This window comes from Atta cephalotes, assembly GCF_000143395.1.
Source record: "Atta cephalotes unplaced genomic scaffold scaffold00028, whole genome shotgun sequence".
Lineage (NCBI taxonomy): Eukaryota > Metazoa > Arthropoda > Insecta > Hymenoptera > Formicidae > Atta > Atta cephalotes.
This window is the reverse complement of record NW_012130092.1, coordinates 552320-572200: the sequence shown is the minus strand read 5'-3', so window position 1 is coordinate 572200 and position 19881 is coordinate 552320. Positions and strand designations below refer to the sequence as shown.

Sequence of the window (19881 nt, the reverse complement as noted above, 5' to 3'; positions counted from 1 at the left end):
GATTTGGCAATTTGTGCGTAAATACGAAGGGAATGACAGGTTTATCAGATAACTTTGTTCAACGGTGCGACTCTTCGGCAATGCTTTCGGCTTTCGATCAAACACACATCCATTCGCGCGGCTTACTTTCATGCACACCAATATGGCTACATCCACAGAGTTAATGTTACACTTTTAATTAATGATTATCAATTCAATATCAATTCAATATCAATGTATTACAATCAGACAATACTCAACAGTGATCGTTATTCATTATATATTACAATAATTAAGAGTGACAACAACATGACGACGGAGGCGTTGAAGCATTACAAAGGGAGAAAGAGAGAGAGAAAGAGAGAGAAAGATGGATAGATAGAGATTGAAAAGTGGTATGTAGATGAATTCCAAAAGGATGAAGGAAGAGCAGGAGAGCTTCGATGGTGGACATGCTACAAACAGTATGAGAGGAAAGAAAGGGATTGGAAGGTAACGATGGACATAAGGATAAGGGAGGAAAAGGATAGGGATTATCGATGATTATGGAATAGCGGCGATGACATCGGTGATGGATGCACGACGATAGGAATGAACGATTAAATGGCGAAATGGAACAATGAGTCGCGGAGACCAAGGAGGGGGGAAGCACGCACACTCAACACAACCGTCACATCGAGCTGGCCTCGCGCGCGGCCATAGTCCATAGATTAATTACTTACTAACTAATACACAGTCTGTCTCCGTTGCGCGGATGACTTATTTTTCCCTCCCTTCTTCCTTCCTTTCTCGAGCGCCGTGTAAGTATACGTAATACACCATATTAAATACGCACGTGCGTGCGGTACGGCGCTGCCGAGTTATGGAGCGTGCGACAGCGCGCTTATAAGCGTGTGAGCGAATGAGACTTCTTTAAGTCTCGTTTTGTGTGATAAAATTATGGCAAAATAACTCGGCGCGGGATACCGTCCTACCTGCTCGCACGCGCGCCTCCTCATCGGATACTAGATATACGCACACGCACACACAGGCATGCTGCGCCAGTATAAAGTGTATATATGTACACATATACATACGACATACCATCCATACATATATAATATATCCATATCGTTTAATTATTTCATCGTTATCGGTAATTATCATTATCTCTTAAAATTCGTCAGTTCAAAAAATTTCAGCTAGAGTAGCGGTGGATGGAAATGTTTCTTCGTTAAAAATCGCCAGATCACCGAGATCACGGCGCCGGCAATCGACCGTATTATTTTTTTTTTTTAAACTACATTTACAAATTATCGATCGATATCGCGGCTGATTCCCTCACTCGCGCCTCTCTTATCACTAGTGTGTTTCACATTATTACATTCATTTTTAAAATCACTCGCGGTGCAAACGGGCGTGCGATCACCGTGCGGCGAGAGAAACGCCCTGCTCTCGCCCTGCTTTTGCACTCGACTCGACCATCGAGTCGAGGGGTGATCGTACATTTAATATCCTATTACAATTATTCATGATTTTTGATATCTTATGTACAATTATATGCGCACACGGCAATGTGCTTATAATTATGGCCACATCTACGAACTGGCGACCTCTGAGAAGACTTCCTCGACACATACTTTTAACACTTAGTCCTTTAATTAATTCCCAGTTAACTCGCAACGCTCTTAGCCCCCTGTCTGGAATAATTCCAAAGTTCACTCGCGATTCGCGTTAAGCTGAGAAAACTGGCTTTTGCACAGAACCTGAGATTATCGATTTCAAGGTAGGCCAGTTCTCCTCGTTCGTGTCGTTGATTACACCGGACCGCGATTGACCGCTCAGCAGGGTAACTCTTGACGAGCAGATTTCGTCATGTGCTTCATGGAGTTCATGGTCATGCATCAGGGATTGTCCGCCGCCATTATATTGTGCACTTGCTCGAGCTTGTATGCCAGTCTCTGCTTCTGCGAGAACTCGTCCTCCTCGAGCGTGACTATTAGTTGTTCGTTGTATTTACCCGCGTATGTATACAGTTCGTATAAAGCACAATTCGTGTTAAACTCCGTTGTGTGCAACTGAAACAAAATTAAACGAATGTTGATGCATTAGAAATCGTACTGAGCAAATTTATGAAATTTATACGTTATGAATATAAAGATGGATAAATACCCTCGACTCTTCGGCAAGCATGGCATTCATGTCTTGATCGGATATGGCTGGCATGACTTTAATATCTGAGTAGTAACGCTCTACCCATTCTTTGTACACTGGAATGTCCTTCGCGTATAATAGTTTCGAACTCGGAGAGTCCTTACCTAAGAACAGTAGAAAAAAATGTATTCCTGAATCTCCTTAATTAACACAGACGTAATGTAAAAATTGGTAAAAATTACATACCTAATCTATGATCCGACGTTGAGCAGCTATCCATAAACGTCTGCGCCACGACGGACAAACACGAGTCCACAATGTTAGACTTATGTATATCGAAAATAAAATTCGGATTTTTTATGAGATTAACCCAAAACCTAAGAGGAAGGGAATTGCTCTTCCACGTGTGGACCACTTCCGGATCGGATATGCCATGTTGCAGAGCTTGGTCGTCCATGAAATCAAACATGTACTTGATGGCGAGAGGTAGCGCCGAGCCTCGATGGGCAGTGCTGAATATTGTCTCGAACAGATCGTCGACGAATTTCTGGAGAGTACCCTTTGTTGCCAGTAACCTCGTCAAATAGATCTCTGAGACCATTTTGTTGCCGCGATCTCCCTCTTTTCGCGCGTCAGAATCATGATGCTTAACAAGATGCCAAATCTTCATACCAGCTTCGATATTTTGATTAAGCGGAGAAGTGGCACGAGAGAGAGGGGGACTCGCCGAACTGAACTTGCTAAGATTCAAGGTCTCGTATTTGTGCGATTTGTCTGTCTTCTCTGACAGAATCGAAAGATTGTATATAGATGATTGTTTGGACACTAAGTTGAGTGATGCTCCATCCGGTACCCTGTAATGATTCAAAGTGTTTCTCTTCTTCCACTCACCCTCTGTCTTCGTTGTCGAATCTTCGTCGTAGAGAATTAATCTACCTGACGCGCCAGTTCGCCATTCTGCAATATTTTATTAAGCATAATATAAGAATCGCATAATTTTACATGAAGTTTAATAAGTATTCAAGTGCAAAATTTTTTTACCAAGATCAAGATCCTCCTTTCGAGGTCTTTGACTATACGGAGTCGCTCGGTAGATCGTATCCAACGCTTTTTCCTTCACTTGAGATATTGTGTCGCAATCAAGGACCTTGACTGGCACGTTCTCCGTGTTAGGATCCATTCCACCAACAAACACGGTTTGTTGAGATATCGAAACATAAACCGTCTAAAATTGTAATAGAACCATTATTGTTATTGCAAAGCATTAACTTATCTTGTCGAATTATTAATCTTTACCATTGGCTTGAAGTCGATGGATTGCCGAATCAATTTTTCTTCGGATAAAGAATATCGTGCTTCTGAAGTAATCGCATCGACAGGACCCTTATCAACTTGCTGTTTTACCGCGCGAAACAATACGTACAATGGTTCACCGGCGCACTCTCTCATAAATTTGTATAAGAGAAATGTGAACCAAGCAGACAACATTTTCTCAGCAACACTCTCAGTTCTACAAAATAAATAAGTTTCTTAAAATCACAAATATCTTCATTGAACATTAATAACTGAAAATATAATGTCATATACTTACCTCCTAAGAAATAATTTTGGATGGCTTTTGCCTTCCGTGCACTTCTCGATAAGATCCGCCAGCAAAGTTTTTAGGATGTCCGTGCAATATTCCATTTTGCTCTGCAGTGTAACCATAATCAGACTGGCAACGTTAACTCGATCTCTCATCGAAAAATAACGATTGCTCTCGAGTGTTCGTACGAACAGTAATAAGAAAGTTTTATTCATTATCAGTTGACCAAATAAGCGCAATCCTTTCTCTTTTCGTACGAGTTCTGGTCTATCCCACTGCAGTACCGGACTATTGTCGTCGCTGGGGAATAATATCATCATTGCATAAGTGCGGTAATCAAGGAAGGGTATGCCACCACTAGTAAGGTCTCCTGTGAGATCAGTCATTTCTGTCTGTAATTCGGCAAAAGCTTCCTTACACTCGGCAGCAACTCGTAACTCGAGAATATCCATCTGTTCCTGCATATTTTTCAATACACGATTGCTTTCCGTAGATTTTCGGCGATAAGCGATAAGGAACGCTATGAATACGACTACTAAGATCACAATGGCTACGATCACGCCAATGAGCGCTGGTTTCGACAACGGCCCGTTCAATCCAGCTGGCAGTGCGTAGCTAAGCTTGCCAATGTGATAATGAAGCGTACCGCCCACTATTAATACCACTTCTGGCAATTCTTGTTTATTGGGCAAACCCTGAGCATCAATGGCTGGTGGTTGTGTTAAAGGTGGTCGGCAGGTGAGTTGTTGCCGCGACAAAGATGTGACATTGCAAAAAGCATTACCGATTTGCACAACCACATCGGACTCTTGGCAGGCACGATCGAGATGTTGACCATTGATCGTCAGATAATCGCTCTTATAATATTTGACTTCCTCATCAAAGACTTCATAGATCGGATTTGGATACAGAAGAAAGTGATTAAAGCCGTGCTGCGAGAGATTCTGCACGCCGGTAACATTGTCCATGCGGAAACCATATTCGAGAGAGAGCGGACGTTCGGCATCCAATATTATGTGTTCGGGTACTTCGATGGTCGGTGACTTACACACCATGCTCTCCTGACTGTGCACCTCGCATTGCGATACAAACATCTTCTCATCATAGTAGACATACATTTGTGGACTTTGTATGTAGCCAAGATTCTTGCCGGTCACCGAGATCTTTATTCCACCTGCTGGAATTCCCTTTGGGACCTTCATTTGACCGGCCACACCACTCTCCACACTCTCAATTGTTGGATCGTCGACATATTCAAAGTGGCCGTCATATAAACGCTTGCCACCATCAAAAGACATCTTCAGCAAGCCATTTCGTTTTTGATCGCTTGGACTCGTCATGCAAAGAGCCTCGTTAGGTTCGGCACTTATTATAGAGCAGGGAAGATCGTCAATATCAGCATGGATAGTGCTGCCGGCGTTCATATAATTACCGGTGATTTTGATAGTAGTACCACCACTCAGAGGTCCGTACTTGGGTGATATTGAGATGATCTGTGGATCTACAAATTCGAAATTGTAGTCTGATTCGCCGCGGAAGTCCTCGATCTTCACGATGACAGGTCCGCTCCTGCCTTCCTGTGTGCCAGGTCCATCGACTCGGCAAACGATTTGCTTCGTTCGAATATAAAGTTCCTCATACGGTAGACATCGCATACCGGCTACGGTAACGCCCCCAACTATGTCCTGCAACGTATATTAAAATTATGTAGGTATAATTAAATAATTTAGTTGGATAACAAATATTGATATCATAATATTGATATCATAATAATGATAATAAAAAGATATTAACATGCTAAATATATAAACACGAATGTTACTGAATATTGTAATTAAAAAATCTTTAGGTATCGCATATTAATATTAAAAAAAAAATCTTACTTATTTAAAACAGAATAACAAATTAAAAAATCAGATTGTCTTTAATAGAATTTTAATAATTTAATTGTCAATGTAATTTATTTATATCTTTATAAAAATTTATAAATACATATTCTCAAAAGTAAATTAAAAAATTTTTTAAATATTAACTTTAAGATATGATTAGATAAAAATAGTGATATCGTAAAAACATTTTTTAATGAATATTGGAAGATCATGGTGTTTAAGGCATTTAAAATAAATTTCATATCAGAACGCTCGATGTAAATCGAGCGCGCTTTTGAAAATATTTGATAACTTTGTATAACTTCTGCGAATTTCGATAATGCTTTAGAAATATAGGTATTCTTTAACAAATTTAAAAAGAATCGATCTTTTAATTATTGTAATATATTACTATGCAAATGAGAATGACAAAAGCGATTATATTTCACTTCGATAACGAGTAACAGACAAACAAAGATGCCTTTCTTACCTTGAATGTCTTGCCAAGATTGATGCCGCGAATCGTCACGTTTGTGTTGCCTTCCCAGGGACCCATTACCGGTTCGAATGATTTTATCTCCGGATTTGGACAGGTCTGATTGCTGTTCAGCCACATGCCAGTGCCGCGGTCGCACTGATCCTTCACCTCGCATCTGTCTGAGCTCTGGCACCAGCCACATCCGTATTTTGTTGGCAGAGCCAAGCACATGCCGCAGTTGTCTGCCATGTCGCGGCAACGGTATATCACAAGGTGTATATTGTCTGGATTATCCAAAGGTTTGGAGCCGCCCCAGATTACTGCGAAAGGTACCGTGATATTTGGCGCGCGAGAGGTATAAGAGAATTCCGTTTCCTCGCAGTAGATCGTGTCAGCTAGCAAACGCGCATTTACGCTCGTCACGCGACCCTCAATGTTGAATTGGCACACGAACCGTGTCTGTATGATGAATTGCTGAAAAAAATTTGCCAGAATGTACATTAATATCTCAATAGAATTCTGAATTCAATGATATACTTAACTTGCATACAAAAACTAAGATTTAAGATGTTCATTAAATTTATCATTTCATTTAGAAATGAAACTTAGAAAAACTCGTGAAATTTTTGTAATATTTTATACAAAATATTATACAAAAAATTCGAAGATAAAAAAAATAATCTAATCATTAGTAATGTAGGTTTTTTACTTACCCCAATGATATGCACTTTAACTCGTATCGCTTTTTTTATACCGGAAGACACGAGGATCTCTTGAGATTCGGTGGCATTTATAGTGGGACAAAAACCTGGCCCACTTCTATAGCTTGGTCCCATTCTCTGCAAGTTGTATATAAAGTTATCAAAAAACAAGGTAATATTTTAAACTAATTTTTTAAACTAATATATTGTTAAAATAATTCTAAATTTTTACGTTTTAATTCATTTTTTTCATATTTTATTTCACTCTATTTTTTTCATCCAATTTATTAGGATGCTGCTATTAGCACTTTATCTTACTTAATTTAATTTTATTCCATTTGATTATTTTAGATATTATGCAATTCAAAGCATAGAGCAAAGTTCTCAGCGCCAAGTTTTCATCAAAAATTACAAGTTAATTGATAATCACATATTAATATTCATGGAGTGAACGCAACGTTTTAACTCCAAATCAAATCAAGTTAATGTCGAAATGAAATTAGTTGATGCATGTTAACATGTACGCAACAACAGAATCGCAATTCTGCTCTGAAATTAGATGTTGTGAGTTTGCAGCACATATGAATCGTTTATCTTGCGAAAATGATGTAAATCCATTTTGAAACTTTAATGAATTTCAGTAAAATGTAAATATAAGCGAATGCATGATATTAATTCAGCAAGAGTTTTTTTTTCACATTTGAACATAATTTTTTATTAATTTTAAAAGTATGCATATACACGTGTCTTTATTTTGTAAAAGAAATTAACAACAATAATGAATATAACAATTTTATTTGATATGTGGAGCATTGCTATTAATTTCCTTCATACAAAATCAAGATGCATGCGAATATATATATGTAATTTTAAATGTAAAAAATTCTAATAATTATGTGTCAATTACTGTGTGAAGCTTGGAAATATATACGTTTACTTCTTAGAAGTATCTTTGGCTGTATTTAAATTATTACAGATTTCTTAGGAACTTCTTGGAATTTCTTGTGTTGCAGTCGAGTGTATCTTAAAGAACCATTTATAATAGAGATAATAAACTGTAAGCTGTAAAAAATTTACTAATCATTATTCTCTTCACATTCGATTGTAAGTGGTCAATTTTTTATGGCTTACGGTTTATTCCATTATAGATAGCCTTTAAAAGCGTAAATAATATCAAATATTATTTTTATTCTAGTTAAAATCAAATATATAAAAAATTCAACACATGTCAATAACATCGCTACTCTTAAGATACTTGCAAACTTGCATATACATATATATATATATATATATATATTGTTTTTTAATTAATGATATGACAATTTACACAATATCTTTCATATTTAATAACATAACATGATTTAACATTCCCTTTGTCTGAGAGATTTAGCAAAAAATATTAAATGGATACAGAAATTTCCTCGCAATAATTTCAGATTATTATTTAAGATCTAAAAATTATTATGAATCACTTATAAAATAATAAAGTTTTGATTATAAACTTATTAAATTTTTGCATGATTCATTTTATTATATATAATATTTTGATACAAAGATTAATTGCTTTGATACAAAGATTTAAACTGCATATACTTATCTATCAATCAAAGTTAAACTAAATCGTTCAATTAAAATTCAAGTAACAATATTTTCCTTACGTTTCATTTTGTTTTGATAAAGTTTTCTCAAATCTAATGATAATGTTTATAATTTAGGCGATGGGAATCGATTGAAACCAAAATGCAAGAATAATAATATAGTTCTTCAGAAATCGATTTCGAATACAAAAGACATATTCGATTCGTGTTTATTTGATAAATCGTTGTATATTTCGATAGAACGAGATGACAACATTTTGGTTGGCATACAGCCTTGTTTTATGTGACATATGGCGAGTCGATGTATAAGCAAAGTCGGTACGCTACCATTCATGCGGTTAATACAGAAGCAGGCAGACAGCAGCATAAGCCACTCCGCGTGTCATCGCATTATTATTCTTCATAATGTGAATATTCCGACCAATTATCGGTTCGCACAATCAATAGCTCCTATAATTTATTAATAGTGTGCGAACATATTGGAGCAAAGACTGTTTACCGAAACAATATTTCGCACATGTTACACGTTTATTTATTTTTGGAGATTGAGTCGTAGAAGATAAGATTCATATAAATCACTATTCCATTATAATAATTAGTAAGTGCAAAAAGTATTTGTACAGGATAAATTTTTATTAAAAAGCTTATTTGTAAAAAATAAATATTAAATTATATATAATTAGTACTAGTTCTAACATAAACAAAACAGTTTTGCGTGTTTCTGATTTTAGAAGTTAAATTTCTCGACTGTACGAATTTTTGTGGGTCTAAAAAAAGTAATTTTTTATTTTCGCTTACTTTAAGATAATATATTTTAATTATTTCACATCTTTGTACGTAAAATAATTTTGAGAAATATGTAATCTATTTTATTTTTTGATGTTAATTTGTTAATATTTATTTTTTTTAATAAAGTTTTTTTAAAAATATTTTCTCTGTACAAATACTTTTTGCACTCATTTATATTCTTTTAGCTTTATTTATACGTCTCACATTACGCTACATATTTTTTACAATTCATGATAAATGCAATTACAATTTCCAAATGCACGAGCGCGAACACGGAGTAACGCTCGAGTTATTTGATCGAATGAGTCAATTGAAGCGGCACTTAGTATCATTTATTAATAATATTTTGTGCAATTGCGCATTATTGTCAATGTTGGAAGTGCTACGTAAAATGGTACACGATCGTCATACTCTAGTAATTGAAGCGCAATTATTATTAACCGTGTTTTCACGAATATATTGTGTCATGCAATGTAATAAAACAAGAGGAAAAAGAAAAAAAAACATTGAATGACGGAGCAATCAAGGTTAATATTTGTATGTCATTTGTTATTTAAAAGATTTATAATCTCGCTATTTAAATCGTTTATTCAAATTCAAATAAGAATTAAAGAGAAAGTTTCTTTTTTAGAAACATATATATATTATTTGACTCGAAATCTTCTATTGATCATTTATGAAAATATCGCTTAATTTTTTTTTATTCTAAAGATAAATAATAAAATACTTACGCTAACTCCCGTGACAAGAATGTCGTTCCGACAATTCTCCGCCGTATCGTGTGTGCACCGATGACCGTCAACACACCAGTCACATGGAAAGCTCGATGATACGCATTGTGTACAGGAACTGTACGTGTTACAATCGAAGAAAGTGAAATTTGTCGCTACCAAATCGGGTCCATTTGTCATCCGAACCGACAGTTTGGCTGTGAAATGATGTCGGCCCGGCGGTATCGATGGCAATAAATCGGTTCTTGGTGTGGTACAGTTCACGCCATAGGACTTTCGCGAAGCATTCGTGATCAGAGTCTTGTCGAGGGCGGAAAATGCACACAGAAATTGCCCGGACAGCGTCGGCAGGTTCTCGATGACGAGCTCGAGAGTCCTGGCAGTAGTGCGTTGCAGTTGATCTGGTGTGACAGTGGTGATCGTTGTGCATCTACCACTTTTGTAGGAGATCCAGTAGAGTGGATCCTTAGCCGCGTCTTGACAGTCGCTGCGCAGATTGCACTTGTTTTCTAACGAGCACCAGCCACAATATGGATCTTTGGCGCCCAGACAGTCCCAGCACGTCTTGTAAACTGAACACTCCTGCACCTTGACCTTTGAGACCTTCTTCTCTGTCAGCACATAAAGATGCATCAGTTGCGAATCAAATAGCAGATCCGGGTTCACTGGAGAACCAGGATCAATCTCAAGATCACCGTACTCCAATGCCAACGTCGAGCTCTCTACTACCACCTGCAACAGAAATATATAAATTTTTTTATACAAATTGATTAGTGCAGTTAATTTATTTTAATCAAATTATTGTAGGTAAAATAGTCTAGTTATAGAAAGAAGTAATTACATATTTTTTAATCAAATAAGAGAACAGAATTTCCTATTTCGATAAAAAAAAATCTTGTTCATCAATAATATTCATTATCTATTAAATTGACGATCAATTGTAATATTTCTAATTTATGATTTGCATTTCAACAATATGAATTAGCGCAGTTTAGAAAACCATGAAAAATGTAAATCTATATGGAAAATATAATTTTGTTGAGTTATATAAGATAGAGATACAGATCTGAAAATGATTTTGTTGGATTATCAATAATCATGTAGGATATTCGAGCTGATTGTTAGAATTGTTAAATGTCAAAACTTTTTGTAGCATTGCTCTTCATGCTTAAATTTCGTACATAATTATTTTGATGATGATTTCCAACTTATTTTCAGATCTGTATTGAGTTAAATTTTTTAATATTTCAACAGAATCGTTTTTTCCCGAAAATATGAATATATTATATAGAATAACATTAATATACAACATTAATATACGCTTCGACCGAAAATAGGATTCCTTTTTATTTGAGTTATTTGTCCTAATTTCCACTTGTAATATTTTTAATAATTCAAATTTTTATTTAATTGCATATAAAAAATAGATAAAATTAAATTTATGAATGTTTAATAAATTTTTAAAAATTTCAGAATGTTCATAAAATTTTGCAATATAAAATTGTACATTTCACTCAGCTTATTATAAAATTCCTTTAATTTTCCTGTTCATTCTAATGCAATTTATTTAGTGAGGATAAAGTAAATGCATTCTTATCACGTCAGAGACTATGTGACACAAAAACTTCATTAAAATATAATTATTTTTAATAATTTGAAGAAGACTGACACATGTATCAAGTTTCATATAATTAGTTTCAGTCTGGCTTGGTCGACAATTTTTCAATTGCTAGTTAAAAAATCGGGGATTTACAATAATTGGCGAATTTGTGTAAAATTAGAGAGAGACAGTCATTGATGATTGCAGTTAACAGGCTTGTATAATTTACCGTGTATATATATATATGCCAGAATGCTCTTGTATTAACGAAACGAGGATGATACGAACGGAATGAAGAATTAAATATTTACAACGAAATTATGAACAACTGTTAACCAGGCTAGCGTGGAGTAAATGTTCCTAAAGTTCCGTTTAAGTATTTATTGGGTATTAATTATCGATATTAGTTCGGTGATGACCTCTCATTGCATATTCCGTTTTCCTCATTTCCACGATAGTGAACATTCCCAAAAATATTGAAACGTCCCTTGCCGACGTATTACCGATTTTAATAGTAATGGCATACAATAATCCGACTGCAACAGAGCGGTGAATTTTACTTTCGTATTATGGAAGTGACGTGGGTATCGTCACGTAAATTCATTCCCGTAAATTTCCCAAGTGAATATTCGTTGTATAGGTTTTTTAACTCCAATGCTGACTGGTGGTCATCGGACATCAGATATAAGATTGCAGCCACTGAAAATAACAGTGTAGATACAATTTGCACGCTATTATTTTAACGTGAGACTCTCAACGCATCACATTTTTTTCATGAGCGAGCACAGTACAATCATCTCTGCCAGGTGCACTCGCGTAGCATTCATTTTCTTAGACCTCACCGCGAATCTCGCGGTCGCGGTTAAAGGATCGTAAATTAAATCGTAGTTCGCGACGTCTTTCGCTTTCAATTGACAGCGAAATTGACGACGAATAGAAATCCCGGAGGGCTAGAATCGTTCGCGGGCCTAATAAAAAGATTATTCTTTCGAATAGTAATAACAGTAATCACATCGAAGTAGGACGTGGATCGCTTTAGCAGCGACATTTAGCTTCGATGTAGTAAATTTACTGAGAAATGGTATTCACTGCTCATCTGGTAATTATTACTAACAGCATAAAGATTCTATACAAAGACCACGATAATACGATAGTCGCATCATTAGCTCCGCAAATTCTTAATAAATTAATTAATAAAATTTTTTCTTCAGCTTTTAAATATGTAATTTTTTTTATTTCATTAATTAATTTTGTAAATCTCTTCAATTTCATAAATTTTGAAGAACATTTGTCATTCTCTTTTAGGAAGTGTAGTTTACGGAAATATTAAACTTTTTTCAATATCATTACACTAATATTGGCACAATTTAAACCGTAGCTTATTAATGTAATGTAATATGGAAAAAGACGTACACATTAACATACTGGAAACGAGCTATTCTACCGAAGCAGAAATGGAATAGTTAAGCATTCGTGTGTAATTTACAACAAATTGAATTGAGAGAGTGAAGCGAAGTTCGTGGTAAACGCACAGAGCGCAGTCACTATTCCGATTTAATTAACAAATATTAATTAAGTCGCGTCGCGCAGCGCGAATCGAGCCAACAGGCAATTTGCCGCAATTTGGTAAACATCTGTTCGTCTATTCCACAATGCTCATTAGAACAATAATTAATGCCTTTTAATATAGGTAGAGGAATGGATTATTACTTATATCATTGACAATTCCTCATAATCATGAATATAAACGCAGGAATTAGATTAATAAATAAGACAGAGATTGTAAATTAAATCGGCTAAATGAATAAGACAGAGATTTTTAAATTCTTAATAAATCCGTAATAAAAAATCAATTAATATTTTATGTAAATTATAATATTTTTCGAAAGCTCTGCCAATTCTACGGTAATCTAATTATTTAACCTTGTACCTCAATATTTTATGTCTCGAGTAATCTTCGTGTCTTCCGGAAGAACTTACATTATTAAGTTGATTCAACCTTGCGAGATGTCAAGAAATATTGTGGCACAGTGAAGTTTGGAATCTTAAGTGAAGGCTAAGGGCTGTCGGTACTGATCAGCATTCGACCTCTGGCCGACTAATGAGTCGTTATTTAAGACAGGCAATCATGGCGCGGTAACTATGTTACAATCTTTGTGTCTAAGCGGGCTGGAGAGAAGCGGGAGAGATAATAATAATAATAATTATCAGGCTACCGAGTGTTAGTAGTGGTTGTTAATTCTAAGGTTCACTCGCGGTATCCGCGGCTGGTCTTTTTAGCGTGATTTCGTTTGCGTTGGTATACGCGAGTGCGATGTTCGCGCATCATTCGGCCTCGGCAAATCCTCAGCCAAAGTCGACGCACAAAGAGGCTTTAATAAACGCGCGGGGATAAAGGCAAGGTCGACGAGGTCGAGGATGAGCCGGTAGGAGGGTTAAGAGCGAAGGGAGGAGACGGAGAAGCAGATAGAAATTATTTCTTAATGGAAGAAGAAGCATCGTAGCAGACGCAAACGCAAAGAGGGTATCTGATAATGATGAAGAAGGAGACAAGGCGTAGACAAGACGTTTGCAAGAAAGTTGCGTGCAGACGATCGCAAACACAATAGATGCAAAAAAATGACAATAAAATAAATTTTGGAGATAAAAGGAAGAGTAAAAAATAATTAGATGAATAAACGTAAGAAAATTTGATAAAAATATATGTTAAGTGCAATAAATAACAAATGGAATTCGATATATTAAAATTTAAATTTTCAGAAATTCTATAGGTACAATTTAAGTCATGAAAAAGACAATGTTCAATATTTATTCCAATTCATAAAACATGCTGCTATATTAATCGAAAACAATAGTTAAATCTTTATCTTTTTTTGTGCACGAGATATTAATAGAGAATAATAAATATTATTTAATTAAAGTATTACTTAATTAGAGTTTTACTTCACATCGAAATAATAACTGTTAAGTTCTTGTCAGAATCTTGTTATTTTGTTGTCCTTTAATTATGTATTTCATGTACTACGTCAATTAAAGCAAAATTGGGGAACTATTTAAAGACAAAGCAAATACAAAGATGTAAAAGAAAAACGGCCTACAAGGAGCAAATAAAGGGTGAAAAAACAAGAAAGGAATTAAATGCAAAATGGAAAATAAGATATCCATCTTTTGCGTCTCGACACTCAATCGATGATGTTTTAACGTGAGGAAAATAATAATCACGACGCTACCGAGAGGTAGGCGGACGTTTTAATTAACGAGCTGGTTGCACTACTCTTTTTTTGGCAGATGCGATTGCATCTATCCTTGCGTTTGTATTGCGTGGGCAATGCTAATCAGTACGTTGGATTGACCGATAAAAAGCGAATTGAACGTCGACATTCCTGAATCGATTTCAAGTTGTGCATGTTCGTGCGTCCCACGTAAGGTGCTCGCATATTAATGCCACGGTGAAATCCACGCCTTAAGTTCGTTGCATATTAAACGAGACCGAACGCGATTAACGAGATATGTCTTTGTCTCTATGGCGCAGGAAGCGCCGGATTGTCAGCCGAGCGGTGTAATCAATCGTTAATTACTGATAACGTATATGTTACAGATATCGTGAGCTTTATGAACAACAAATTACATTTATTGGAAAGTTCCTTATATAATTATATAAACGAGAACGTGAGAATGGTTGTTATCTGCAAGCGTATTATAATAGCTTCCCTAGTTTCATTAAAAATAATTAAACACTAAAATCATATTTTACATTGTTCACACAATGATAAATCATAAAAAGAAGTCAAAAAAAATTAACATAAAGTTAGAAAATTAGAAAATATAAAGATTTTTGATAATTTTGCATAGAGATAATTTTGGATAATAAATATAGAAAGAACAAGTATTAAAAAAAAGAATTGCTATTAAATTGCTTTTAATTATTTATCTTTACTCATCTCTTTCTTAATAAAGTTTCCGGTTTTGAATTCGAAAATATCTAGTCTTATTACTCAAAGACTGCCGCGAATGATCGAAGTTTCCGATAGAAAATTCCTGTACCGTAGAGGCATTAGGTGACGATATGAAAGGGATTTAAGAGCGATGATCACAACAAGGACTTGACTCGAGGCACGTTCTTGCATCTTGTCAGAATGTCTCAAGGAACAGTGACAGGTAGTAACAACAGGACCTGTGCGGGGTGCGATGCGATTAAATCCGAAGGTACTCTTGCCGTCGCGATGCATTTCGACGCGGTGATTATACGTCGAGTTACGTATGCATCCCTCCTTATCTTTCACCCTTCCTTTTTTCACCCCAACTGGCGTCTCTCCAGAATTTTTAAATGCATTCTTCGATGCGGTTCGCCGCACCATCGCTGGGATTTCTTCTCGCGGATGCGAGAAGAAAGAAAAGAAGAGGGATTTTCCCACCGCCACTCAGCTATAGCAATGGGGGATGGTGGACAGGTCTCCGAGAAGCATTCGACAGTGGCACAAATGTATTCCGCTGCTGAGAGATTCCGAGAGAATCCTATTTCACCTTATCGATTTTATCTAGCGAATTAAATGCGCGTTCATACAGTGAGGCTTGAATGCACGAAATCGATTAGAATTAACTCGGATTAATCCTGCATGAGGAATATGGAATGTAATGTGTCCTATTATAATGGATCTATCTCGGAAACTTTCGTATGACATAAAATCCACGTCATTCATCATTTATCTCTCTCTCGTATTATCTGTATCTAATATTAATAGGAAAAGCTGCTGCTCTCTATTTTATACCAATATTGTTCTAGTTTAACACCATAATAGAAATGTAATAGAAATATTTAACTTAAACAATTTTACATCCCAACTTCAAACAAATGGAATTCTCTTGTGATGCAACGCGTCTCTCTTCACTTATTCAAAATGACATTAATACATTTTCCTATTAAATATTTATTGTTAACTTTTAATAAAATGAATATTGATAATGCAGATTATTTTATAAATAATTTAATATAAAAAATAATTGTTAAGTAATTATTAAAAAAAAATTAAAACTGTTAAGAAAAAATGCAATTCATTTTCGTTTCAATGGTACTTTGTCATCATGATTTTATGTGTGTCATTATTTCTTCAAATAATAAAAATTGAACCAATGTCGTTTCAAACTTAAATTAATTAATGCAAATAATGAAACTATTTACATATTCTCGTGAAACAAGCTTCTATTAACATTATGCAAATCTAATCATAGCGCCTTAGAATAAAAAGGGGCAATGAATTGCTAATCTGACTTTGGTGAAAGTAAACCGTTAGTCTGAGAAATCCCGAGATTCTGATGCGCAAATACAATACAACAAAAATTACATTATCCGTATGTTGTTGAGTTACAGCTCGATACCAGCGATGCCTCAGACTGAAATAATGATTTGACAGAAACGGATGAAAGCGACAATCTTTCGCGACATTACTTCCAACATATTGATAAATTAGTGCCGTGTCTTCGATAGAACTACACAGAATATTCACAATCAGCAAGATGCGATATTTGATAGTAAAGAGCACTTTCTTAATTAAAAATATTCGAGTAATTTTCGAAAACTTCTGAAGGAGATATAATACATATAATGAAGAGACGCATGTTATATAATTTTAAGAAAATTTTGCTATAGCATTTATAACAATGAATAATTAAGAAAGATAAATATTACTAACTTATACAGAAAGATAAAAGTAAAATTGAAATGTGTTAATGCAATTTATACTGTATCATTAGTACGTGGCAGTGTTTATTTTGCAAGATCGTTACGTATTTGGCAATGTGTTGATTACAAATCCGTTAAGGTAACTCTCTTTCATTATTATTTCTAATTCTTCGACACAGTATAGTAATACGTAGCTTAGGCGTTAATGCTGATGGATTCTAAAAGGTCAGACTTTGAAAGTACACTAAATTATATATCTCGGCGATAACGACGTGGCGAAAAATAATCGCAAGATTGAGAAATCCATTAAAATGAAATTAACAGAGCTGTGGAAATTTATCCGTGGATGTCATTAAAATGCCGCATGTGCGAATCATCGTTTCCCGGTGATAATTGTCGCCGATAAGAAGCGACGGCCGACAGTACGCATTTATAGCTGACGAATCGCGTTTTTAGTTGGCCCCATGGATGGAAGCGCAAGAACTCGCTATCCCACGATTTGATAAATGAACTCACAGTATGTAATAACCAGGTCGCCGACGTTGGTAAAAGTGCGCGCATAATGTGTTTCACCCTTATGCTCCCCGCGCCCCTTTGCCATCCCCTGTTTTCTCCATCCATTCCGGTATAAAACAACCGGGGGTGACATAATGCGATTGTACGTCGCGGTGTTACGCCCGATAGTCGACCAACAATTTTTCATTATTCGAATCTGTCGTTGTTTTTCGGCGTGAGGAGATGCGAGGAAGGCAACGAGAGGAAGGGAGATGATGGCAAGAATCCAGAATAACGCTGCAAACTTTTTATCGGTTTTTCCTCGAATAAAGGGTTCTCCACTATATTTACCTGCGCTTCCGTCCGTTCCTCGACAACGTTCGAGATTAATTGCCATCGAATCGTCGAATGGAATCGCTATTGAAATACGGAAAAAAAAATCTCATCTTGCAAACTCTAATTAAGCGGCACGACAATCCCAGAACGAGATGCTGAGAGGCGAACGGGGAGAGGGGAGAGAATCGGCGAGGTTTCATTCCCGACGAAGCCGCGGAAGCACAAGAGAAATTAATACAGTCGACATCTTTTTCGTACGGATCAATTGATTCGTCCGCATTGTGCTAGAATACCACTTTTATACGGAGTGCCCTGGATGGATGTATTTTTGATCTTGCAATATCTCGCTTAGCCTCCTACAATTATTCACAAATAGAATGACAATCGATATTCATAATCAGTTCTTATTTTAAAATCATCTTAAGATGCTAATGCAGGATTGGCTTATATTATATCTTAAGACTCTATTTAAAACGATCTTAAATATAAGAACTGATAAATATCTATATGTATCGAAAATTAATAGATAACAAGTATGATGCATGTCTAATAAAATTTCATTGAGAATGGAACAAATCATTCATCCAGGATAATGAGAAATGAACCATATATAAGTTCGTCTTCCAATCCATGAAGAGGGTGAGTTAAGGAAGAATGATGAAAAGAGGGTGAGGAGATATGTACTGGAGCTGAGAATAAAGCTAATCGGATTTTTCCTATAAATCATACTTTGCGCAGCTAACGCATTTCGGAGCCTTCAATACCATCCGTCGGACGCTAACGACCATACGATGCGATAGTCTCGCAAAAATCGTGTCGCGGAGGAACACAGTCGGTGAATCTTAAGACGCAAGAATACATGATATAAATTGTTTTTCAATGAGCCGTACCCAAACGATTGCTAAATAAACGTTTGCCAGTAGCGCGATCAAAGCGCGGTTGCAAACTCACGTTCACACGTTACTATCATCCTGCCGTTCGTTATGCATGACAATCTAAAAAAAATAGCTTTCTAAAAGGAAAGTTTCGTTCCAGTAAAATGTCGAAACTGTTATAAGAAACACATCATCAAATTAATTCTCCATCACTTTTAGAGTACTTCGCTACACTTCTCATTTCCGTGGACTCTTTTATCTTTTAACTTGCGTAAAATTTATTTTTTCTTAGAGTAAATTTATCTAAATGTTGCATTTTTTAATAACTGTTTAACATTTATATATTATAAATATTACAATTTTGTCTTATAATAAAAATAATCTTCGTGTTATATCAAATTCTATCAAAACTTAAAATAAAAGTATTGGAAATAAAAAATAAAATTATTACATCATTTAGATATTATATTATTTTTACTCAAATATTTGTTAACAATGTTTTCAATCAAATATTCAACCAAATCATTTTTTATAATTTATAAATTTGACAACTATAATTATATTGTAGTTTCATCATCTATACCGATAAAAACAAATTAGTATTTTTTTTTCATTATATTCAAAAGCGCTGTAATTATTCCTGCAGAGAATCAATCATAAGAAATAAATTAAAAATCAATTTAGCCTCAATAATAATCCGATTTATCATAATTTAATGTGATTATTGCAATACAATTATATGAAGATTTAAACGTATAAATCTCGTGCAAATATGAACAGCAAGTACCGACGCGCCCATTCTGTCACAATCAGATATTTCTTTATTAATATTACCGATAAAATTGCTCAGTGTAATAATGAAAATATATCTTGAATCTTGATAAAGTCAGTATAAAACGTTTGATTGCCGTGTTTATAATTTTTACATTCTTCACGTAACAATCGAGGAGGAAGGGTGACGCATAAAATCGATAATTATTCATTTATGTGTATACATGTATATATATATATATATAAATTTATATATATATAT

General features: G+C 35.2%; 1 protein-coding gene across 1 annotated transcript in view; it reads right to left on the bottom strand.

Moving 5' to 3' along the window:
• Positions 1-1862: 1862 nt before the first annotated feature.
• Positions 1863-19881, bottom strand: part of LOC105620626 (plexin-A4) — a 71274-nt gene continuing 53255 nt past the window's right edge. Inside the window, exons 2-10 of the mRNA XM_012202116.1 lie at positions 9863-10594; positions 6757-6882; positions 6056-6517; positions 3704-5382; positions 3409-3622; positions 3154-3337; positions 2359-3069; positions 2131-2276; positions 1863-2036 (exon numbers count right to left, since the gene is read on the bottom strand). Of these exons, the coding sequence (XP_012057506.1) occupies positions 1863-2036; positions 2131-2276; positions 2359-3069; positions 3154-3337; positions 3409-3622; positions 3704-5382; positions 6056-6517; positions 6757-6882; positions 9863-10594 (4428 nt within the window). The remainder of the gene's footprint in view (positions 2037-2130; positions 2277-2358; positions 3070-3153; positions 3338-3408; positions 3623-3703; positions 5383-6055; positions 6518-6756; positions 6883-9862; positions 10595-19881) is intronic.